Source organism: Pyxicephalus adspersus, chromosome 12 (assembly GCF_032062135.1).
Source record: "Pyxicephalus adspersus chromosome 12, UCB_Pads_2.0, whole genome shotgun sequence".
NCBI classification, from domain to species: domain Eukaryota; kingdom Metazoa; phylum Chordata; class Amphibia; order Anura; family Pyxicephalidae; genus Pyxicephalus; species Pyxicephalus adspersus.
The window spans coordinates 6792715-6816001 of NC_092869.1; the positions used below are offsets into that span (position 1 = coordinate 6792715).

At 38.5% G+C, this 23287-nt stretch overlaps 1 protein-coding gene across 1 annotated transcript in view; it reads right to left on the bottom strand.

The window, feature by feature from the left end:
• Positions 1 to 3468: 3468 nt before the first annotated feature.
• SV2A (synaptic vesicle glycoprotein 2A) overlaps positions 3469 to 23287 on the bottom strand; it is a 66540-nt gene continuing 46721 nt past the window's right edge. Inside the window, exons 9-13 of the mRNA XM_072427685.1 lie at positions 17768 to 17932; positions 13726 to 13859; positions 12274 to 12480; positions 11157 to 11316; positions 3469 to 9400 (exon numbers count right to left, since the gene is read on the bottom strand). Of these exons, the coding sequence (XP_072283786.1) occupies positions 9217 to 9400; positions 11157 to 11316; positions 12274 to 12480; positions 13726 to 13859; positions 17768 to 17932 (850 nt within the window). The 3' untranslated portion in view covers positions 3469 to 9216. The remainder of the gene's footprint in view (positions 9401 to 11156; positions 11317 to 12273; positions 12481 to 13725; positions 13860 to 17767; positions 17933 to 23287) is intronic.

Below are 23287 nucleotides of genomic sequence, written 5' to 3' on the forward strand. Positions count from 1 at the left end.
AAAAGTTTTTTTAGTTTTTGATAAGGTTGTGAAATGTTAGAACGTCTTTTTTTTTTTTTTGTACTAAATTTTAATTTAGTAATCAGTCATAATCCATAATCAAACATGTACAATCATAATATCAAAAACCACAAAAAGGAAACAACATCGTAATAAAACATATTAAAAAGTATTGCAAAACTTAGTACAGTATAAATGTGTATATGTAATGACCAATCTGGTGACACTTTTTAATATAAAACAAAAAGCAAAAAACAAAATTAGAAACCTATAGCAACATATAGAAAGAAAAGGAAGGAAAAGAAAAAGAAGAGGGGACATCACTTTTTTTTATTTTGTCTCGGTGTCTATGGAGATCGACTCTCACTGTTGTTCCTGCGGAAATACAAAATTTCCATGTGTCACCAGAACAGGAAGTTATGATTAATCTTCTCTCAGAGACCTGTCTTGCTGACCACTTCCTAAGAAAAGTATCCAACTCACAAGAGATCTCCATTCACTTTCTGTTGTGGTGCTGGGAAATGGAGTGAAATAGGAGAGGGCATCTAATCCTTTCCTGCTAAAGTTAATAATTTGCAGTGTATACACATGGGGCTTCTGGTTACGTTCTTCAGGTTCTTTCAATTATATTTTCAATAGAAGTTAATATATAAGAATGTGAATAGCAAAATGAGTTAAAATATAACAAAATAAAAATACATTTTGAGAAAGATATGCCATCTGAGTGTCTGAATTTTTGGTACAAATTTCCTTAAAAATACCTTAGGGAGGAGTTCACAAGATATGTTCGTGGAGATTAAGGGATGAGAGCCATTATGGAATTTGTAAACCTAAATAACTTGTAGACCTATGGCCACTAAAAGAAATGTGCAGTATTTGCTTGTACTTTGTTTAATGACTGTTTTCCCTCTGCAGATGTTTCGTTATAGGCATTGGGGACACGGAATCTATGTAGACCTCACAGTAGTTGTACAGGTTTACTTGTGACCATCATTAGAGGAAAAAAAAACCCTTTTATTCTAACAACTAATAACTTCAATCCAGTGCCTTTGCTCAGATGTCATCAATGTACTGCAGACTGGAAGAAGCATTTCCATTCTCCTTTACCCTTCTTATCACCCAGATTACACTTTATAACTTTACAAGTTCTATTGTGATAAGTTCTAGTGTTCTTGTGAACACTGCCAGGAACTAATTGATAACCAGGATTTACATCAATGTGTCCTCCATGAACCAAAATCTGGATGACACCTGAGCAAAGATAGTGCTGTGTGATCTCTGTAAATTGTGATGTATTACATTGCTTGTGGGATATTTTATGAATATAAATATATATTGGTTACAAAAATTATTAGATGACAGGTCCCCACCTTCTGGGAGGGATAAGTAATCGGGCTGCATTGTCATGCATAGTGATCATCTGAGGTCTGTATAATGTGTGCTTGTTAGAAGGCCGGGGGTGTTCATATGGAAAAGGCAATTATCCTTGAAATATGTACTCAGCACATCCAATGTCATAATTCAATTTTCTGACAGATGGGAACATGGCTATGCACACTTCATTTGTCAGTACAGAACTATATTCTGTATAAATGCTGATAGATTCCTTTACACCAGGGGTAGGCAAACTCCGGCCTTTAGGCCAGATACGGCCTAGCCAGTAGTCCATTCTGGCCTAATGCCCCCCTGGTCGATCTGACCTGATCCCGGCTGGCAGGGGTCGGCAACCTGCGGCTCTTGAGCTTGCTTGTTATGCTTTCCTTCCCTATTTACTGCGGCCAGCTTTAACACTTCTGCCCCAGGGTAAGGGGACATTCCCTCTCCTCCGTATGCAATGCCGAGGAGAGGATTTCCTTTCAGGGACGTTCCCTCCCCTCCGTATGCAATGCAGGGGAGAGGCATTTCCCTTCAGGGGCGTTCCTGGTGGGGGGCGAAGCCATCAGCGCGGGACTCGAGAGAGAGTCCGGGCCTAGTGTGCCTTCTTGACCTACTAAAGTGGCCTAGTAGCCAAAAAAGTTTGCTGACCCTTGCTTTACACCAAAGATACTGACACATGGCTGGTTTATTAAAAGCTGAAAAACTTAAATGAATATCGACTTCTCTTATCCAAGCACATAAAAAAAGCTAATTTCTGTTCGATTTAAAAAGCAAATCAGGTGCAAATTAAATTCGTAAACTTGATTTTGACTGTCAGTTTTGTTATAATCAAACATGACTGTTATCGTGGAATCACTGGGTATAAGTTACGAAAGGAGAGACTTGAGATGACCTTTTTTCTATGTTGAGTAAATAAAATGAAATTGTAACTTTATATAACCAATCAGGATTGTTTTATTTTCATGTATATGATTGGATAGGGGATGTAAAAGATAGTTTTACCTTATGCAATAGGTCCAATGTCTCTGGTCCCTTTAGTAAATCAGTATTAATTCCCAGAGCTGCCAACTTTGCTCCTAAGACTTTTCCTGAACTCTACCATTGTGATAGACAACGAGCTGCTATCATCGATCTGGCCAAGGACAACTTTAAGGATATTAATAAAATATATATTCTGCCATACTACTAAAATGAAAGTTGACTGGCTCTGGCTTTGTCAGGACGGGCATGTAGACCAGGTTAGGCTGAGGTCAGAACCTCTGATTTGTATTCTTAGTTGGGGTGAGTGGCTCAGAAAGCACTGGAGCCATTCAATTAAGAAAGCCGACCATCTCCCATTTTAAATGTCAGCTTTGGCAGCTTTCAATATAGATACAGGCAGTCCCCGGGTTACATACGAGATATGGACTGTAGATTGTTGTTAAGTTGAATTTGTATGTAAGTCGGATAATTAATAAATGCAATTAGGACAGATGTTTGTCTCAACATATTATTAGCCAGCATGGTGTCAGTTACTGTATAAAATCCTCACTGTGAGCTAATCACAAACAAAGCAAAAACAGAAAAAAAAAAGAAAAAAGAAAAAAAGAAAAACAAAAAAAAAAAAAATATGGAGGCTAGACATTCATTAATTTCTGGAGCAAGCTGTGCTTTGATATGCAAAAAGAAACAACTGCAGAGTTTGTACTGTCATTAAAAAGTTACAAGATGTTACAGATCAGCTCCACTCTTAAGATCACCCACAACCTCAGCTGTGTTTAGCAAAAGATTTCCTCTGCAAGTCATGCAAACCGCCCCCGTCCCTCCTCCAAGCCATTGTCCCGCACAGGAGCGAGCAGGGAAGTCCTGTTCGTAACTAGGAGTCGTCCGTATGTCGGATGTCTTTAACCTGGGACCACCTGTATTGGCCGAAGATGGTATCTTAGATGAAGGTAGCACGAACAGTCTTACAATTGGGTCCATCCACCCAACTACTTTTAGGTTAGGCTTAAAAAAGTGAAATCATCACCTGATTGGTTGGTTGGGTAGGTCATATCCACCCCGTCTCTCATGGGCTTTACCCGAAGCCTTTTGACTCAATAATTAACAACATTTTTCATTGGTGGACACATATTTATTGATATTTTTTGCTCACATCTGGAAATGGTTCATTGCACAATGGAGGGTTACCAAATTCCAGGGAGCACAAAGTCTCACACAGACCTTCCACAGCACCATATCAGCAGGACAAAATAATACCTCTCATAGAACTATTCACTTTTGTATAGACAAAATGGAGCTTTTTTTTTCCAAGACAAAGATTTAACATTTTTTTCTTACCTCCGTTCTTTACAAACATCTAAAAACTACACCACAGTACACATTGCAAACAGACAGTACTACATAGGTGAGAACCAACTACCACAAAGAATGGGTACAGGACAAGATAACTAATTAATAAATAGAAGAAGAGGAAGTACGTCACTTGGAAGGGATTTCCAGGTATTTGGTATGCCGTACTTTGTCTTGCCATAGTCAAAGAAAACAATAGAAGGAATGATGATATGTTCAGTTTTGCAGCCACCAGGCACTTTTTAGCAGCCAGAAACTCAAAATGTTGGGTATCGGCACAATGAAATGGATTAGCTGCCACACTCATGAGTACCTGTGGGATCATTTCCATGGAAAGTGATTTTCTGGGTCTAATACCCCTATGTAAATGCACCTGTGCTAAAGGACACATCTGAATTGGCGTTCATGGAAAACGTAAGAACATCCAATGGCCAACAAGTTGTTAACTAGCTCTGTTAGGTTTATCATAGATGAAATATCTTTAAACATATTTGTAGATGGTGACATTTAGACAGTTCTAGTTTTAGATTGTGAAGTATAAAAGATTTAGAACCTACCATTTGTTTAAACCAAAATGGCCACCTTGACCACTATGGATGAATGGAGTTCCTACAATAGCTATTTCGCCCAGTTGACGTCAACAAACCATAGCAGTCAAACAAGTTTTGCGTTAGGCATAAAAAAGTGAAGTCATCGCTTAGTTGTTTGGCTGTGTAGGTCAAATCCACCCCGCTGTCTCTCATAGGTTGATAGACTGCCATGGACAACTTGAACCTCTTAACAACTTTTAGATCCTCAGTGTGAATTTTTGCCGAAAGTGGGTAACTGTCCATCTCTTCCATAACTGACGTACTTCCCCATCTCATGTTGTATTATCATACCCTAAAACACGGCTACGACTATTGCATCATAAGTTATTGAGGAACAAATTGGTACAGCTGTTAAGACAATAAAAGAAAGTATAAAAATATTTGGCAATTGATGACAGGTGACGTATACACGGCACACAAACTGATTGTCACAATGTAGTCCATGACAAGCTGATGGTGATTGTGTGGGTTTGTTCTTCTTTATGTAGTCTTTGAGCTACGTGTTCCAGTCTCTTTTATAGATCAAGGTTAGTCATCAGCTCACGCATTGCCATTACGAACGTTCAGAGATGGAGGCGAAGGACAACTTATGGTGTGGTCTTCAAGAAATGTCTGTACAGCGTAATTTCGAGTCCGCATAGACCACTGATATTTACAAAACTGACAAAGAATAGTAAATTGCTGGCTTTTTCTGTGCTTAGAACTCATCTTTGTTGAATGTTTTGCTTTTTAAAGAGATCCTTCACCAAAATGGATTCCTAACTTAGCAATTCACTAAGCTTTGTCTTGAAAGTTTTTAAAACGAGGCAACTTTTTGTTGTTTGGAACACCAAAAGGGATCTGATAAACCGGAAATGCAATGTGAGACTGATCTGTATACAAATGAGCAGATTTCACATCAGAGATGTCATGTGGACAAAAAAGGTAGCTGGACTTTTGTCTCTTTGGACGTTGTGCGATTTTTCACCCTGTCATGAAATCTGAGAAAGCATAAATCTGATTTATAGGTAGGCTCTATACCGTAAGAAGTCATGACCTACTGACATTAAGGGACTACATTACCGGTTAATAAAGAGAAAAATACCTTTGTCCCCGTTTTAATGAACAGCACATGTGACCAAGATAATATCTGCCACCTTCAGTCCATCTCAAAATGTTTAAAAACAAAGATTTACAACCAGGAAAGAAAGTGGCCCTTCCCACCCGGGGGCAGTGTTGTGCTACTGTTTGTGGAATGTAGACATCTGCTGATGTGAACCATTTGCTACCCAAGACACCAACCCTGTTAACGGAGCCTTTTGACAACAATATACAAAAGATATCTATTATCCAGTTTACTAACGTGAAAACTACAGAGCAATCCTAGATAACGTTAAGCATGGTCACTACACAAAGATATGGCATCATTACATACAATTAATAGCTACCATCAAAAATATTTCAATTTTTCATATTTTTTTTTCTTTACATATCTGTACAAATGAGTACATTTAGTTGTAAAACGATGAACAGATTGAGTTTCAGCGCACGTGTTCAGATAATCCAAGTCGGCAATAATGGGATAGATTGGTAGTTATGCGTTATCACTATTGTGTGCCATCTTCTTCAAAAATGTGATGAATTTTTTTGTGCTCTACAAGTAATAAAGACCTTGTGTTGTTGTCTTCTACTGCATACTATTTTATTTTGAGGTGTATTGAACTCGTGACTAGTAGGACAGAGAGATACAACTTTTGTGTTGAGTTCTGTTGAAGATTGGCGAGCCATTTCTTCGAAAACAGGTTACAGCCCGTATGCAATGAATGTATGGTCCAGTTGACTTACATCTTGAGTTTTTGTCAACATTTTGATATTGGACGTTGTCAGACTTATTTTTGTTCCTGTAAAACATCCAGTTCTGGAAAAAGATGCCTGGTTAGGTTTTTCAACAGCAGGACAGTGCCTAGCTATCAAATCTGATGGATTGTATCTACAAGGTTTGACCATTTGTTGTATCACCAATTTGCCGTGGACTAGATCAGGAATGCCTAAAAATGGTTAGTAGGACTGAGACCTACTTAAAACCTTCACAGTCGGCTAGGTATGACATCATAGTTTACCAATCAGGTCTGTTGGCTAGTTGCCACAATCAAGATACGGCCCATTTTTAGACAACCGCCACAAATGACAGTCTATTTCTGCAAATGATTATCCATTGGAGGCCATTACGAAGCTGGATATGTGCACATATGAAATAAGCTGCAAAGAAGTCCATATTCTATACAAATTAAGGGTATGTCCTATTATGTCAAGAGCAAGTAGACCGTTACATATTCATTTTCCCATATATATCTAAATATTTACAATATAATACACATGGTGATGAAATTACCATTTATATTATATAAATAAACCTATTTTTTTGTCTTTACACTTAAATTCAAGGTTTTACTTTAGATATATATATATATATACTGTATGTATAAATGTAACTACTCTGGCAGCTCAGAATGTATTTCCATAAAGGCATGCAGTGTGCTTGGAGACAATATGGCTGCCACTTGACTACTGCAACTCAGAACAAGGACTTGTTAAATGTAAATCAGGCAGCACTCACCTGCATGGGAGATCTCTATTATAAAACAGAAGTCCAACTATTATACAATATAGGGTTCTACCAAAGCAAGGAGGCGTTAAAGACTCTTAGAAATGGCTGTTTTGTTTCTGAAGAACATATAGCAATATTAAGATCTCATGAGGTACGTAATCCTCCATATTACACAAAAAAAGCCTCAGAAGTACAATATTTCACGGCCAGCCAGGGCAAAACAGGTGTTTGACGGGTGAATAAGCCTTTGAACTGTATACACCATATACAGTCACACAGATTTTAAAATAGGGCCTATGAAACATGGTTTGAACTCTATAGCCTTACTGTAACAATTTGGACAAATACTATACATTGAACAGTTCTTTACTGAAATCTTAATTCAGGAGCTGTTCTGTAGTGGGACCCAAATGGGGATGGTTTTTGGACGCCAAATGAAAAACAAAATGAATCCTGTAATGTCACACTTGCCAATGTTACAGTTCCAGATCCTGGAACAACATCGGTCAACCGTCTTTTGTAACATGGTCTAGTAGACAGTTTACACTTTCTTGGACAGGTTATACCTTCTTATTCAAAGGTTAATGATAAAATCTGCCCACTTACAGGTTAATCCCTGCCCATGTGATTTTCAGATTCTAGAACTGATATGCGTCAAGTTTGTTAATGTTCTCATTCCTTTAACTGTGCTTTAATCACTGTATACCTCCATTTTGACTAAAATGAAGACCACACTGATATGGAATGTACCTTCTTTTTATGGAATGTTTAGTTTCTGTCTATCAATAGCTAGTCTGATATTTGTGCTTTCTGTATATCTGAGGGCATTACCACTGGGTCATTAAGGGTAATATGGGGAGACTAGTTAGGGGGACAAGTGATTTAAGTGGTCAATTGATATCACATGGTGGTCAGCCATGCATGTAAGGTTCTACATGTTCATGTCAGTGGAGGAGGGAGAGTGGGAGAACAATCCCATCTTATCTTGGAAAGAATAATGTTCCTTAGTTGGAAAAATTTATAACCATGCTAACTGCTTCTGAACTTGAGAACAGTTGGTCAGGGGGTACCTGGGGGGAGAAACTGACAAGTATCTATACGGTGGTTTCCTGTTCTGACTATAGCTGGCCTGCTTTGATGAAGACCATCCTAGCCTACTAGCTAACAAATGTTGATGAGCATCGTAAGCTTTATGTTACTCAAACGTGACCAATGGAGATGTCTACATAAAACGAAAAAGTTGACCTAGAATTTAGAACTCCATGGTGGACATAAGTGAGCCCTTTACTAATTTGGGGATCTGAACTCTGAACCGTGCCATTCTTAGCCCACACGTTTAGAAAGGATCAGTACCTCTTGTGCTTGATTTATTATAGTAATATCTGGAGAACTAGGGCATAAGTTGTAAAGCTGATTGCTCATTATGTGAGTTAGGAAACATGCTGGATTGAAGATGTTAAGAGCAGATCTACCTGGTTGGACCAAGGCCTTAAAAACAAAGATGCCAAAACACCTTCACATACCCTAAACTGAATTCTAAGTTTCACATCGACTCTAAAGAGCTGTTGTCCTAAAACTGTTCATACACGCAAAGTTTGAACTTCAACTTAGATGTTCAATCATTGACAATCATATGACTAAATCTGAACATGGAAACATGGAGATCCTTTAGATGTGGCTCATCTCCCTGAACTTGTATGTCCCTTCCCCCATATATAACAGGTGCTAATAGTTATTATAGGTATGTTCATCCTTGGCGATGAACTGGCTAGGGGTTCTTTGGGAAGTGAGCAATGGTGTGATTGACTTTCCACTTGATGGTGCCACCAATGTAAGATGCAGTCGTACTCCCACAGACCACCAATGTAAGGGAACCCTTCTCCACTAGACACTCATATAAAAGGGGCAATTCTCCACTGACCACCAATATCAATAAAGTGACCACCAGGGTAAGGGGACATTTATTCTGACCATTACTATTTGTTTTTTTTCATGATTATTACTAAATAAATGTTGTACAGGGCAGCAGATGTTATGAAAAGGATTTGCCTCAGGATTCCCTGAGATCTAAAAATTATTTAAAGAATTCCCCTATGATTAAAAGAAAAAAAAAAGATTTAAAAGTAAGAAAACTGTTCCAGCCCATAAACCATTGTTCAATGGACTTCTCAGAATTAAGAGTAGTGCAAACATTGCCATCTCTAATAACCCATCAAAGCTATATGTATGTGAATATGAGTTATGCCAACACTCTATGAGGAGGAAACGAGGAGGGACCTGAAAAGAAAGAGACATTTCACAGTGTCTACAAATCCGATTTCTCTTGTCATCTCACTGAAGCACCTGGCCTCGTGTTTCTGGCAGTTTCAAGGCTAAAAAGCTACCCAGCGCCAATGCGGCAGAAGCCAGGAGGATTGGCACTGCCTTGGCCACTCCGACAAAGGAGGTGAAGATGCTTATTCCCAGGACGGCAGCCAGCTTGCAGAGGGCATTTAGGAATCCAAAGGCAGTTGTCCTACAGTGAGAAAATAAGAAGGTAAAAAATATGAAGGAAACCTCAGGGATGGTATTGGACAGCACTTTCAATAAAGGCTCTAAAACATCAGTATACCTGGAAGTAATATTTAGTTAGATGGAGCCTGGTGAGCTAAGTCAGGCCTTAGCTTAATACATCTATGGGGCTGATTTATTAAAGCTCCCCAAGACTGGAGAAGATAGACTATCAAGGGAAAACGTCTATGATTTAGCCAGCCTGGAATGGATTTCCTAAAAATAATTTGCTATTAGTTGGCAAATATTTTTAATTCTGGACCAGATCCCTCACAGGTTTGTTGGATCACCCTGGTTTTCCCATGGTAGTCTATCTTCTCCAGTCTTGGAGATTTTTAATAAATCAGACCCTATGTCTTAGATTCTTCAACAGTGAAATATCCCTTCCATAATTCCCACCCGTAGTTTCTATTGTTCCACTTGTGAGTTTTATAAATTCCAGACCACCTTTGTGTGTTCTGTCTCCTTCTGTTACATCCTCCAAAATAAAAAAAATTAAAAAAATCCAACAAGGATAAAATATCTGCTTTCATTTACTTAAAATACATGCCACGAGGCCACCCTATTTTCTGACAGTTTTGCTGAAACTAATAATTACAAAAGGCAGCTCCTCCTACTTCTATTGGTTTTCAGACTTTACTGAATCAGTATCTTACAGTAGAAGCAGGTTTGTCCCTGTAAATAAATTTTCCGAAGTTATTGTAATATATATAATCGACTTGCTGTTTTGAGTATTTAAATAAAGGAGATGTAAACAAATAAATGTAAACCCTTGCCCTTTAAAAGTCATTCTGTCCACCAAATGGGAGAATCTTATCTATGCTTTCTGTGTATTTGTGAACATAAACTAGTCTTGAAAGGACCAAAAGCCTTTTGATGGATAAAATCCCAGATGATGGATGGGACAATATAGTGTGTAATGATGGCTTATTGTGACATCTGACATCAATGGGCTGAGACAGCTGAGTAATTAAGCACCTTATCTGTTTTTCCTTGAGAGATGAGTTTATGAGTTTATGTTTATGAGTTTATGGCCTCGGTGGTTAAACAATAGCAAAGGACAGTGTGCCACAGGCTTTTATGTGCTTGTAGGTTGCCATGTGCATAAAAAGTCCCACATATAATGCTGCGCTAAAGGTCATCCTTACCTGTGAACAAAATATATCTGTTCTAAATCCCTCCCCTGACCTAACCTAGCCAACCCCCACCCTCCACAAGTTTCTACTTATTGAGATCCAGAAGGCTTTGAGCTCACCATTTATTTACGTTCATCCCATAGTAGTTGTGCATATGCACTATAGCTCCATAGATGTTTATAAGGCACTACAAAACCCACCCACTCTCCCATCTCAGACTCAGACCTGCTTGCTAAACATCCCGGGGGATGTTTTGGGGAACTTTTTTGAGTTCTGTTTGGGGAACTTTTGTTGGGACCTGGTGTTTCTGCCAATAACAAATTTCCTGTGCTAATATGACAACACTCACTGATCATACTGTCTATGGAGAAACAGCGTTGTAACCATAGGGCAAGACTACAACCCCCCTCTGCACTCTCTTAACAAAGATGCAGGGTGTTCAGTGGCCCCCAGAAAATTAGAAACAATGTAATTGATATTATTGCAGAAGAGGCCACCCTTAGTTATTCCATGGAGTTTAGAAGATTGTGTGTATTCATTAACCATTGCACCTGTAATTGTTTTCATTTACTAAAAGATAAATACCTTTTGTCAGATGGGTAAAGCTCCACGGTCAATACATCCAGAGCATTCCATGAGGCGATACTGACTCCACCAAAGAGGCAGAGTAAGGCAATCATGGCGGACTCGCTGTTTCCGAAGAACAGGAAGAAACAGCTGATACAAGACATCACACTGGATCCCGCTAAAAAAGACAAATTGGTACAATAGTTGTTGGTCCAAAAATATGACAATATATATGACAGTATTTACTTTTGATATGATAATGTGTTAACACCATAGATCTCCCTGCCTGTCCTGAAGAAGCGGACATAGTTTCCGCGAAACACATTGACAGTGGGAATATCATAGTGGGTGCCCATGCAGAAGATACTCAATAGTATGCTGTATGTTTTTATGTAATTGCTTATTGTCCTTTTGTATTTGAATAAAAGTTTTTATGATTTTTATATCAGTAATTTTGGCCTTTAAAGTCCCAAACTGGATTTTCTATTTTTTGTTATGACTTTAACTAGGGATGTGGCCTTGGAAAGATGAGTTATGGAGGAACTCTAATACTTTTTCTACTTTTTCTTTTTTTCATTTGTACTCTTTTTACCACCTTTAAAATAGTGCTTTACCCTTGCCTCAACTCCTACTTGAAGAAGACATGAATTCAAAAAAGTACGATTTATTATCGTATAGAAAAACTTGAAGGTCTATTGATAAAGCAGTGAATCTGACATTCACTGAAACACACCCTGGTGGAAAATAAATTACTGCCTTTAAAACACATGGACCTGGGAGATTCTCTATTCACTTTTTTATAAATAGTAAATGACCCTTTTCCAGGGACAGCGGGGAATATATATATATAATACACCTTTCCCTCTTGTGACAGTACTGGTGCTTGGTTATTGGCTGTGTAGGTTGCCAGTGATGTCACATTAGGGCAGGAATGAATCTTCAGACCATTGTAAGTTCTAGAATAGCACTTGGAGCTCACAAAAGTCTTCCCATCTTTACTTGCACTGCATAGAGAATAAAGGAATGGGTCTATACAGAGCTTGGGAGGATAATAGTTAGGTGAACCTGTTGCTTTGTTCCCCAGCACTTCATGCACTAATTAAAATTGGAACTCCAATCTTTTTCTTTTTCTTACCCAACATACGAAGACGTCCAATTTTATCCATCAGCAAGGCAGACACAATGTTGCCGGGTAGCACAGCCAAAGTCCCCAGGAAACTCACAAAATAAATCATATAAGCGTTATTGATATCATCACTGAAGTCCAGCTGGCAGCCCTCTTTGCTGTGCAGGAACGTGCTGTTAATGATTCGGCTGTTGATGAATTTGTAGTCGAACAAGTCTGCAAATAAGAAACAAAGCTGAGACCAAGTACTGACTCATATAAAAAAGTCTTAATGTAAATGTAAACCTAATCACTAAACTCTCATAAATCTTTAATTTAAATTACAGTTATAGTACCAATTTAAAGGGCCAGGCTGACATAGAGTATGGAAAGGTATCCCCACCCTATGCTGAAGAGCACCCACCTATCTCACTGGGGTTTCTGTAGGATTTGCTAGATTGCCAAGCTTGACAGTCACCTTTTTTTCTGTGTGTCAAGAGTGACAACAGCTTCTGTATGAATGAAGCCTGAAGTATAACAATTTTGTTAAAATGCATTTTTTCTCGTTCCTAGATGTCAGTCTAAGACATTCTGTGTAAGCAAGAACAAATAAAAGATGTTCCCATTTAAAAACAAATCTTAGAGCTCATTAACAAAAAAAAAAAAAAATGAAACAAGTGCAGCTTTGGATGCAATACTCACCTGTAATCTAAAACTCTTTCTTCAGATAAAAGCAGAACTAAACTTAATTAAAAATAGTAACCAGGCAAGTCCGTTATGGCAGAAGGAATGGGCAATGTGCCTTTTGCAATAAAATAAACCTACTTTCCTAATTGCAATAGGCATCACCATCTTTACGGGCCAGGCTGGGAAGACATAAGTCCTGTGGAAGTTCATTCAGTCTTGGCAGCGCCAGGGGATGTTGGGATACCCAGCATATCTTGGCATCCAGTACTGAGCTGTGCATGGGCATTTCAGTGTACTTTTACAGGAAGATTGCAAACAGGTACAGGCAGGTGAGTGTATTTGATTTAGAAGGGACATTTCCTAACCCTTCTGCAATAAAAATCCTGCCTGCTTGCAATTGTTTTTATTGTGGAACTATAGTTCTACTTTAATTTTTTTCCACCAATAGATTTGCCAGTCTTCAAGTTTAAGTGGCAGTCAATGCCATGAACAGGCACCCTTAAAGTGCATCACCACAGCTCACTCTACTATGCATGCACTTTATTACGTGAATGCCATTCAGCACAGTGGTAGAACTACCTTTACATGAGAACTTTTTTTTTTTAAAAAGTAAAACATAAGGTGTTATATATATATATATTGCAATTTAAACATTTTTACTTTTCTAAAAACAAACCCTCCCTTTTTTGTTTCTATCTTCTTCTTTTGGAAAAGAGAGAAGAAACCATCTATGTAAAAAAAAAAATGTCCTCAGTAGGATAGGGCCACAACTGAATGACACACGTAATCACTTACCTGTGTTGTAGAACATGGTGGAGATGAAAGTACAATTCTTGAAGAACGTGTTACTGGATGTTATATCTTCAAAGTAGCAGTCTTTGAACAAGGAGTCCTCAAATATGACAGATTTCAACTTGAGGCCAATGAACCTTATGAAGAAAGCGGAGGAGGTGTATTGATTTCAGGCCTCACTAGACATAAGTCATGTACATGTCTCAGAAGGACAGGTTGTAGATACTGGAATAATGTCATATCTCTGTCCTCTGACTTTTCTAGTAGCAAAATCAGAACAAAATGATATTATGGATTTTATTTTAACCATTTTAAACATATCCATTTCTGTTGCAGTTTGGATGTAGTCTTCTAGTGAAGCTATACTTATCTATAAATATATATATATATATATATATATATATAATCATTTTCTTTTATATGTTATATATAAATATGTAGATCTCTCTTCAAATTATTGGATCCAATGAAGGGTACAGTTTTACTACAGCATACAAAGACGTTTTAGACAATTATATTCTTCTAGTTTTGTGGTGACAATTTGGACATGACCCTTTTCTGCCCTAGCACATTACTCCAAATTACCCCACTGATGAACTTGGTTAGGAGGAACTTGAATGTCCTGACTTCAATCCTACTTTAGAACATAAGAATGTGTTATAATGCCAATTGTAAGCCAAGTCTTGGCATCCAATATCTGTACCAAACCTTACCAATGCTCTTTTGGCAAAATAGGCACACATTTCCATGGGTACTTTTCAAAATCATATGGTAAGATTTTAAGATTTTGTAAAAGATTTTGTAAAAAAAAAAGTGGAGCATACTCTAAATTAATTTTTTGGGATAGAATGTCAACAAGCGTTTATAAATGTGATCATCGAGTGCACACAAATGTTTGGCCATATAGTACCCATCATTATAGCTCCTGAATAAAAGCAACAAAACCTTCTAAACATTTGACAGTGCCTAGACACTCTCTGTTATTTTGACCATATAGAAGCCTATCAGCAGCTCAATAGATATTACCCACTCCCTACTTCTTCTAAACACTAGAATGTACAATTACATTGAATCTGTCATCAGTGAGCAGAATCTGAAAGGTGGCTGTGCTCAGTTGAAGCTTGTGTCTCCAGTAATGTGGTGGCAGCTACCCAGCCAAACAGCATTAGACAAATTTTAGGATGCAAATACCCAATTTTAGTTCTAATCCATTCACAACTGACTGTGTTGCCTAAGATCTAGTTATTGAATAGTGTGTGCTGCCTTCATTAAGATTCAGATCTTTTAACCTCTGGCGTTCTAGTTATAAAAGAGTTTCTGTCTTTTGTGGTTCTGGATCCGACCCAAAAAAAGACTACTGGCTAATTCATCATTTTAGAGCTCATTGTAAAAGGGTTACTTCTTTTGCTAAGTGTTATTATCTCTATTGGCATTTTAAATCTGATCCTAAAGTTTTTACTGGAACCTCTTTCTGGCTAAATAAACTTATAAGAGTGTTACTGCCTCCATTGATGTTCTACATTTGAATACATAAAATGGTTCCTATCCGCAGGGCTAATTAAGATCCTGTTTAGAATAGGTCATTACTTTCACTGATGCTCTATGGTTGATTATGAATGGGTTGCTGACTCCTGTATCATTCTTGATCTAGTCATGAATAGGATTTTGCTTTTTTTGGTAATAGCCATGGTCACTACACCTGTGTTACTCTAGATCTAGTTAATAAAGGATCATTGCCCCTCCTGGCAGGCCAGATCTGGTTATATAATGGCTGTTGTCTCCATTGATGCTCCTCATCCCATCATAGAGTGGCGCATCATTTGGTTATAGATTTGGTTATAGACTTTTCAGACTTACACAATCCATGGCTGACAGCCCAGATCCCTAAAGTAGTTTAGCAATGCCATTTGGTTAAAAATATAGATAGTGATGAAAGGGTTAGAGCCTCCAATGGTTTTCTAGAGCTGGCCATAAAAGGGTTATTGCTTCTTGTCGTATTCTAGATCTAGATTGGGTTGGTTCCTCCTATTTGTGATTTTTCTCTAACAATGTGCAAACTGCCAAGGTTAATGAAAGTAATGCTGCTGGGTTTGGCACTATGCCCAGGATATTAAAGGGTTATGGATGCATTTGGCATATGTGTAATTTGGTAATGAAGGGGATATTGCCCTCGTGAGAAGGTAAGCCAAATCTGCTGTATCCTGCCAGGAAGGAGAATGAAGCAGAGGACTGAGTCAGAGAATGTGGGCTGCCATTTTCTAACCCACAATAATGCCCTAAAATGTACTCTTTCCTAGTTACAGTTGTTTAATTTGTCCAACTAAAAAGTGAACAGAGATTGGAAACCTTTAAAAGGGATAATTCTAGGTACCTAGCTGTAACGTTGGGTAATCTAACAATCAGTGTCTATTCCAGCATTTTTCCACCTATATAACATGGGGGGACACCTTGAAATAACTTTCAGGTCTTCACCACTGCTATAATTACTATATCCACAACTTACAAACAGACAGTACAGTCTGTTAACAAACAGTACATTAGTGTGGTAGGAGAGGAAGCATGCCTCTGACATTGCTGGCCATTGGTAAGTATACAAAAAAGTAAAACGATCATGTCTAGTTGAACTGAACTAAGAGTAACAAATTGCTCTCCTAGCAACGTCTGAAGGAACCCTTGGGTTCCATGAAGTTCTAGTTGAGAAACACTGATCTATGTGATGTCAGTAGAGAATAGGGAGTAGAGAAACATTTATTAAGTGAACATAAATTGAAATATATATTTACAATATACTTGATTTTACTGATCCTCTATACTAAATAGACAAGAATAGTGATCAAACAGCATGTAATAAATTACTAGGACCTTCCCCTAATACTTACCCTCAATTTATTTATATCGGTGTCACTCATGAGTGTCTGTCTATGGCCTCCATATTACCCCCTCTGATTTTGTTACACTGTATCCCTGTAAAGGGCCAATTGATCATTTTAGAGAACTTAATCCCCCCAGGGCCCATCCAAAATTCAAGGGACAATATAAAATGAAACCTGAACCCCAGGAAAGCAATTTTCTATAAAATGTATATTTGGGAATTATTTTAACTGCCAAAGGACCAATAATTCTGTTCAGCAAGCTTCTTGTGAGCCAATCATACAGCACAAACTGGGCCTGGACCTCCTTACAGACTACTCCACAGTTGAGTAATTTAGCCTGGTTCTGAATCCACCCCAGTTGGTGCCAGAACTAGAAGCAGCTTGCACCTATGAGGTCCCCCCTATGTTCAACACACTGTGCAAAAGCATTAGAGTGCCGCCCCCATTCACCCGTCATCTGTCAGATTTTTATTGCTAGCTGTGACAGCACTAAGAAAATTGTCATCTCGATGTGTCTTAGTAAAACCCTTGTGACACCCTGCAAGAAATAAAAGGAATAGAGGGCATCAAACGAAGTTTAACACAGAGAGAAAAACTTATACAATGATATACCTTCATCAAGGGTTCTCCAAGATTCCACAACATCTGCCTCTCAGTTTGGCTAACACTGACACCAATGATCTTTTTAGGTAAGGGGAGTATTCCTATTTTTCCAACATAGCATTTTTCTGCTGCCCACCAAATTAGGGGCATATTTTCAAATCACCACCAATGTACAGAACATTCTACACTGATCAGTATAGCACAGAACTTCTTCAATGAACACCAATGTAAAGTAGAACTTCCATTAACGGGCCTGATTTATTGAACTACTGCAAGACTTTCATTGGTGAAGCTGGGTGATCCAGCCAACTTGGAATGGATTTCTTAAAAGTAATTTACAATTTATTAGCAAATGTTTTTAATCCTGGACCAGATCTAGGTTTGCTATATCACCCAGCTTCACTGATGAAAATCTATCCTTTTCTTGGAGGGTTTTATTAAATCAGGCCCAATGTAAGAGAGGGTTTGGTTGGTGTTGGTTGGAGCTTGCTTGACTTATTAAGAAGTGGCAGTGGCTACTACTTTACTTCTTACATTTTTAACTCACATTAGGACATATCAAATCTTACTTGTCGTTTTGGTATTCTCCATTTCTATGGACTTGATTTTCTAGAGTGAAGTTAAAGTTGAAGCTATACACCCTCTCGTTGGAGAAGTATTTAGTGCGTGAGGCATAGTCGATGTTCTGCAGATGTTTGATCATGTCTGGGAACCACACTGTCAGTCCGTAGTAGCTGAAGAAAGGAACAACAATGTTAGAAAACATCTTAAGACCAACATGTTGTAAATAAATATAAAAGATGGCTGGACCACCAAAAAATTATACTTTGGTATAGTTAGAGCATGGAGGCTCCAATAGTGAGATATAAATAATAATTGTGTTTCTGTCTGGAAGTTTTGGGTGTGACCACCCACCTGTATGTTCCAGTTCCATCTGTAAAATTCTTTATGGTAATTAAAAAATGTAAAGAAATAAAGCAGGTGTGATGGGAATTTCCTATAATGAGCATATCAGGGGTGTAGATGCGGGAACTCAACATGGATATCATACAAAAGCTTTAAACATTTGAGTTACCATAATGTATCCAACGTACTAAAGCAGTGTTTCTCAACCAGGGTTCAGTGGTACCCTAAGGTTCCACCAGTGGTTGCCACTAACACCAATCATCTATTTGGCTTTATATCTATCTGTTAGGGTGATATTCTTCTCAATGGCCATCAATGTAAGAGGCATTCTCCTCATTGACCACCATGTACTGTGAGTTTTGGATAGAGTAATTATATCAGGATATCCCCCCAAAAATACATTTTTTCAAGAGTTCCCCTATGTTAAAAGGGTTGAGAAACACTGCATTAAAGCAAACACCCCCGTGTTGTGGTGTGACACAATGTGGCTTTAAATGTGGCAGTAAATCACAGCAATAAATTGCCACGTGGCATGTGCTGCGTTCCCAAATTGTCAGGTGTGGTTTCTTTCAGGATACAGTTTATTTTAAAACGAATTGCCTTACACATGCAAAGGTTACTGCCGCTGGAAACGATCTTTTGTGATTGTCCAGTGACAGATGAATGAATAAGCGCTATTCTGTTCTATGGAAGGTGAAGGAGGAGTAAGTGGCACCCAGCTGTGCTCTACTACAAAGAGTGAACAGTGGGCATTTTCAATAGCTTGTGCACCAATCAGGGGACCACAACATAGTCGTGCTTGTTTCAGATGACAATACAGGATCAAACTGAAATATCGGTTGTGTGTGTACTGGCCCTTTAAGCCCTCTGTTAGGATTATTTCCAGGCAGCTATCTTCACAAATCCAAAACTCCAAAATTACTTTTAGATAGCTGATGGAGCTATTTAAATCCTTCATTTTCCTCCATCTATCCTAAAATAGGAAATAAACCTCTGTTACCCCTGTGTACCCTGCCAAATTACATCTCATAAGTATCCATTATCAATTCATTTCCCTTTAATTAGATAGGAATTATTTCTATAAATGTTGCACTGAATGTTTATTGAATTATTATTCTGTCAAAACAGCTAATGCATGTTCATGCGCTAAAAAAAATAAACCTTCTTTGAAGACAGTAAATGCACATTTGGAGAATTAGTGAATTAGCATAACAGAGCTATTAATAAAACATGATTATGATGCATTGCACAAGGTAAGAGTTTATCCTGGCATGTATATGAGGCACAGTGCAAGGAATACAAATCAAAATGTTTTACAACCTGTTCTATAAATCTTCTTCTAGATATGGCGTTATTATTTCTATATATCCTTTGGACTGTTTGCACATGCAAGAAGTGGACCTGTTATTTTGTCCTGCATTGGCAAAGCACAGGTTCTCTTGCTTTTATTCTGCTTGCTCCAGTACCGCAGATAGATAATATTAAAATATCTTTCAATCTATAATCCTGTAAATGGCTCTCCAGTACAATAATGTGCTCCTTCTGCCACGTTATTGCGACACCCTGTCTTTCCAAATGTTCTCGTTATTGGCAAAGTCGAAAACCGCACTAGACGTAATGCAACATTTGATTCTCCCACAAGCTCGGGATCCGGTTATTGCTCCCGGTTATTGCGTCCAACCACAAGCCCATAACTTCATTAGCTACTGATGGCTGCCGCTTCTAATGTGCGGCAGAGGAATGCCAGGCTGTAACTGGGAATATAGCGTTTTAATTACCTCCCTGACAGCTCAAATTAATGGTTATTTGGGGGGAGTCAATTTGGAGGCCTTAACGCTGATTAGGAAATACAGACATTTGGCTGAGCGCACAGACAACCTGTCAAGTTAAAGGTACACTTTACAAGTAGAAATCCACTATTGAAAAGGACGTAAGGGTAAATGAAATGTTTCGAGAAGTAGATGGCCTAGTTCATAAAGAGGACCTGCAGGCAACTGACCCTTCCAAACACACATGCACACAAGTTGACCGCTCTTTAATAAAGACTTTATATTAGGATGAAAAGATGTAATGCATTTTTTCATTTGATCAGCCCATGTGGGAAACTAGTAAAGCCTTCTGACCTAATCCCTACTTATATGTCTGGTCATAGGGAATATTAAGATTATTTTGTTTATTTCTGCCCTATGCAAAATGTTCCAAATTAGGTTATTATAAAGCACATAATGCATTTGTGACACGGCTGGTGGCTGAGTTATTGGAGCATTCAGCTTGCAGAGCTAGATTCTGGGTTTGATTGCTATCAGGGCTTTATGAATTTCACCAAGGTCATAAGCTGCTAGTAACCCTTGTCTGCTATAGTTCTGTACACATTGTTACTTCTCTAGAGACACTTTTAGGGGAGCAAACTGGGCAGTTGTTATTATTATTATTATTATTATTAATAATAATAAACAGGATTTATATAGTGCCAACGTATTACGCAGCACTGTTCTTTAAACAGGGGTTGCAAATGACAGACAGTGACACAGGAGGAGGAGAGGACCCTGCTCAGAAGAGCTTACAATCTAGGAGGTGGGGGTAGTAACAGACAATAGGAGGGGGATATGGAATGGTGGGAAGTACTGAGGGTTTTAGGAGACAGAAGAAGACGGGTAGGCAAGTTTAAAAAGATGTTTTTTTTACTTCTCTTTTAAAGGAGCGGAAAGTAGGAGCAAGCCAAATAGGATGAGAAAGACCATTCCAGAGAGTTGGGGCAGCTCTAGAAAAGTCTTGGAGCCGTGCGTGTGATGAGCTTATGAGTGAGGAAGTCATTAGAAGGACATAGAAGGTCATTGGAGGACCAAAGAGAGCAGCTAGGGGGTTGTTTTTCTACCAGGTCAGAAAGGTAAGTGGGTCAAAAACAGTTGCCCCGGGCCCCCACTTTCTCTGGTGGCCTAAATTGGCAAAGGGTTGCAGGAATTCCACACAACTGTAATGCTGTGTATTATAGTTGTCCAGGGCCTAATCTTCCTACTACCGTCCCTTGCTTTTCAGACTTACACAATCCATGGCTGACAGCCCAGATCCCTAAAGTAGTTTAGCAATGCCAAAATTGACAAGCCAGCCATTGTGCCTGTAGGTCTTAAATTCACTTTTTCAGAGAATTCCCCTTCACACTGCTTTTATTTGCATTTGTCTCCAGAAGGACGGGGGTGGGGTACGTGTTCCGGCATAATCCAGGACCACCATCTACCTAATGGTGGACAGATATGGTGGCTAAGAAATTACACTATTTTGTAATATTTGGTGTCTGCACAGTTCCTAGCTATGTTCATAAATGTTTAATGCAGATCAAACTCCCATCTTGGTACTACAAACTTATGTTTCAATTGAGTCATTGAGTATGAAAAGACTGTGGAACTGTTTCTTCCTGTCCGCAGCAGACTGCTGGCATCATCACAGCCTAGGCACAGTCACCTGAGTGGAGCTCAGAAATAACTAAATATTAATCCAATGGGGAGACTTTTTGAAAAGTTATGCTGTTGCTGTATATTAAACCTAAGAATTCATGCTGCCTTTAATGTTGGTTAAATTTAATGTAACATATATTTTGTGAAACTACCACAAGGGTCAGCCACTGATCTTGTTACTGTAGACCACTGGTAACACTGAATCATATTTATCATTTATCTACAGTATCTATTAATTTGAAAAGAACAGATTGCATCTTGTAGTCAAAGCTAAGAAGTCACTGATGGGGAATGTTCCATGCCTGAGGCGGTCTGTGTTTTCTCATCCATGTTTGTATCATGTCTTCCATCAATCTTTCATGTTGTGTGCTTCAATGGCTCTGTAAACTTTAGCCTACAGGGTGGCCATCAGTAGACCATTGGGACTAGATAAAGCAATGGAATACATATCATGAAGCCACATATATAATTACATGATCAGTGTTTATGGAGGCTGTAAGGATAAAATTTGTATCCAACTGGAATACAACTGGACCCAACTGCAGACTGTGCACACGAGGAAGAACAGTATGCAAGAGCTGTTTTTGGCCTCATCAGCTCTTCTGGCAAATACCAGACCTGCCAAATGGCCAGTCTTTGCTTTTCTAACAACCACATTTTCATCTGCTTGACAGGATAATCCTAAATGGACATGTATTTTCAAAGGACAAATAAATAAAAGCCTTTTTACACTTATTGCAATTTCAGCAGTGCTTTATGGTTTGCCCTAGCTCTTGTAAGTTTGTAACTATGCATTAAAACCTAGATGGAAAATTATAAATTCAGGTTTTACAGTTATTGGTATACAGTATTTTTTTCTGTAGTGATTAAAGTATATCTGTTCCCTGGGCAAGTCAGTGGAGCATATGGGAAAAAAGCTTTGCATGTCAAAATGATCAATAGAGATAAAGGAGGATGAATCTCAAGTTGTCCTACAAATTAGACCTTGGCTCATCCTTCACTATTTCCTAAACTGGCTTATTGGTCATTTTATGTCGGAGGCAGCCCCTGTGAGTAATGGAGAGGAAGCTCAACTGCAGAAAGCAAAGTTTACTGTCTCCTAATCTACGTTTTTACTGGAAACTAATTGCTCCTTATGTACTTCTATTCAAGTTTTAACTTGGATTGACACAGGTTTGCTTTAAAATCAATAAATGGTAACCTGTGAATGTGAGAACACCTAATCCTGAGCCCATGATCCTCCAAAACAGGGATTCCAGACTCTTCTCATTTGTTAGCCCTGCTGCTTCTAACTGTATCTTGAATGCCAGTGGCTTGTTTTTTTTTTTGTAGTTAATAAATTCCTGCTGAACCGTAAAATGAATAAATACCTGTTGGTATTTTGGATGCAGGATCTCTCTCTATTTTCATACTTTAAAACAAAATAGGATACCGGTTCATGTTGTACGTGATCACACAGCAAAACATTGTAATTTCAACTCTGCCGTGCAGTGTGATAATTATAATGGACACCTGACGCAAATGTAATTCTGAAAGCTGAGGCTGTGCGAAGGAAAAAAGGCTGGAGGCCGGTAGCCATGGGGATGTTGTGCCTATGGCTGTCAGTCCTGCAGTCCTGCTAAATTTAAGATGAAATGTGCGTTCGCTATGGAGGGGCCCCTCAGTGCCCTAACAAAACAGTGACAAACTGAAACGACAGCAGGGTCCAAAGAGAAGGAAAACAGACGGGCC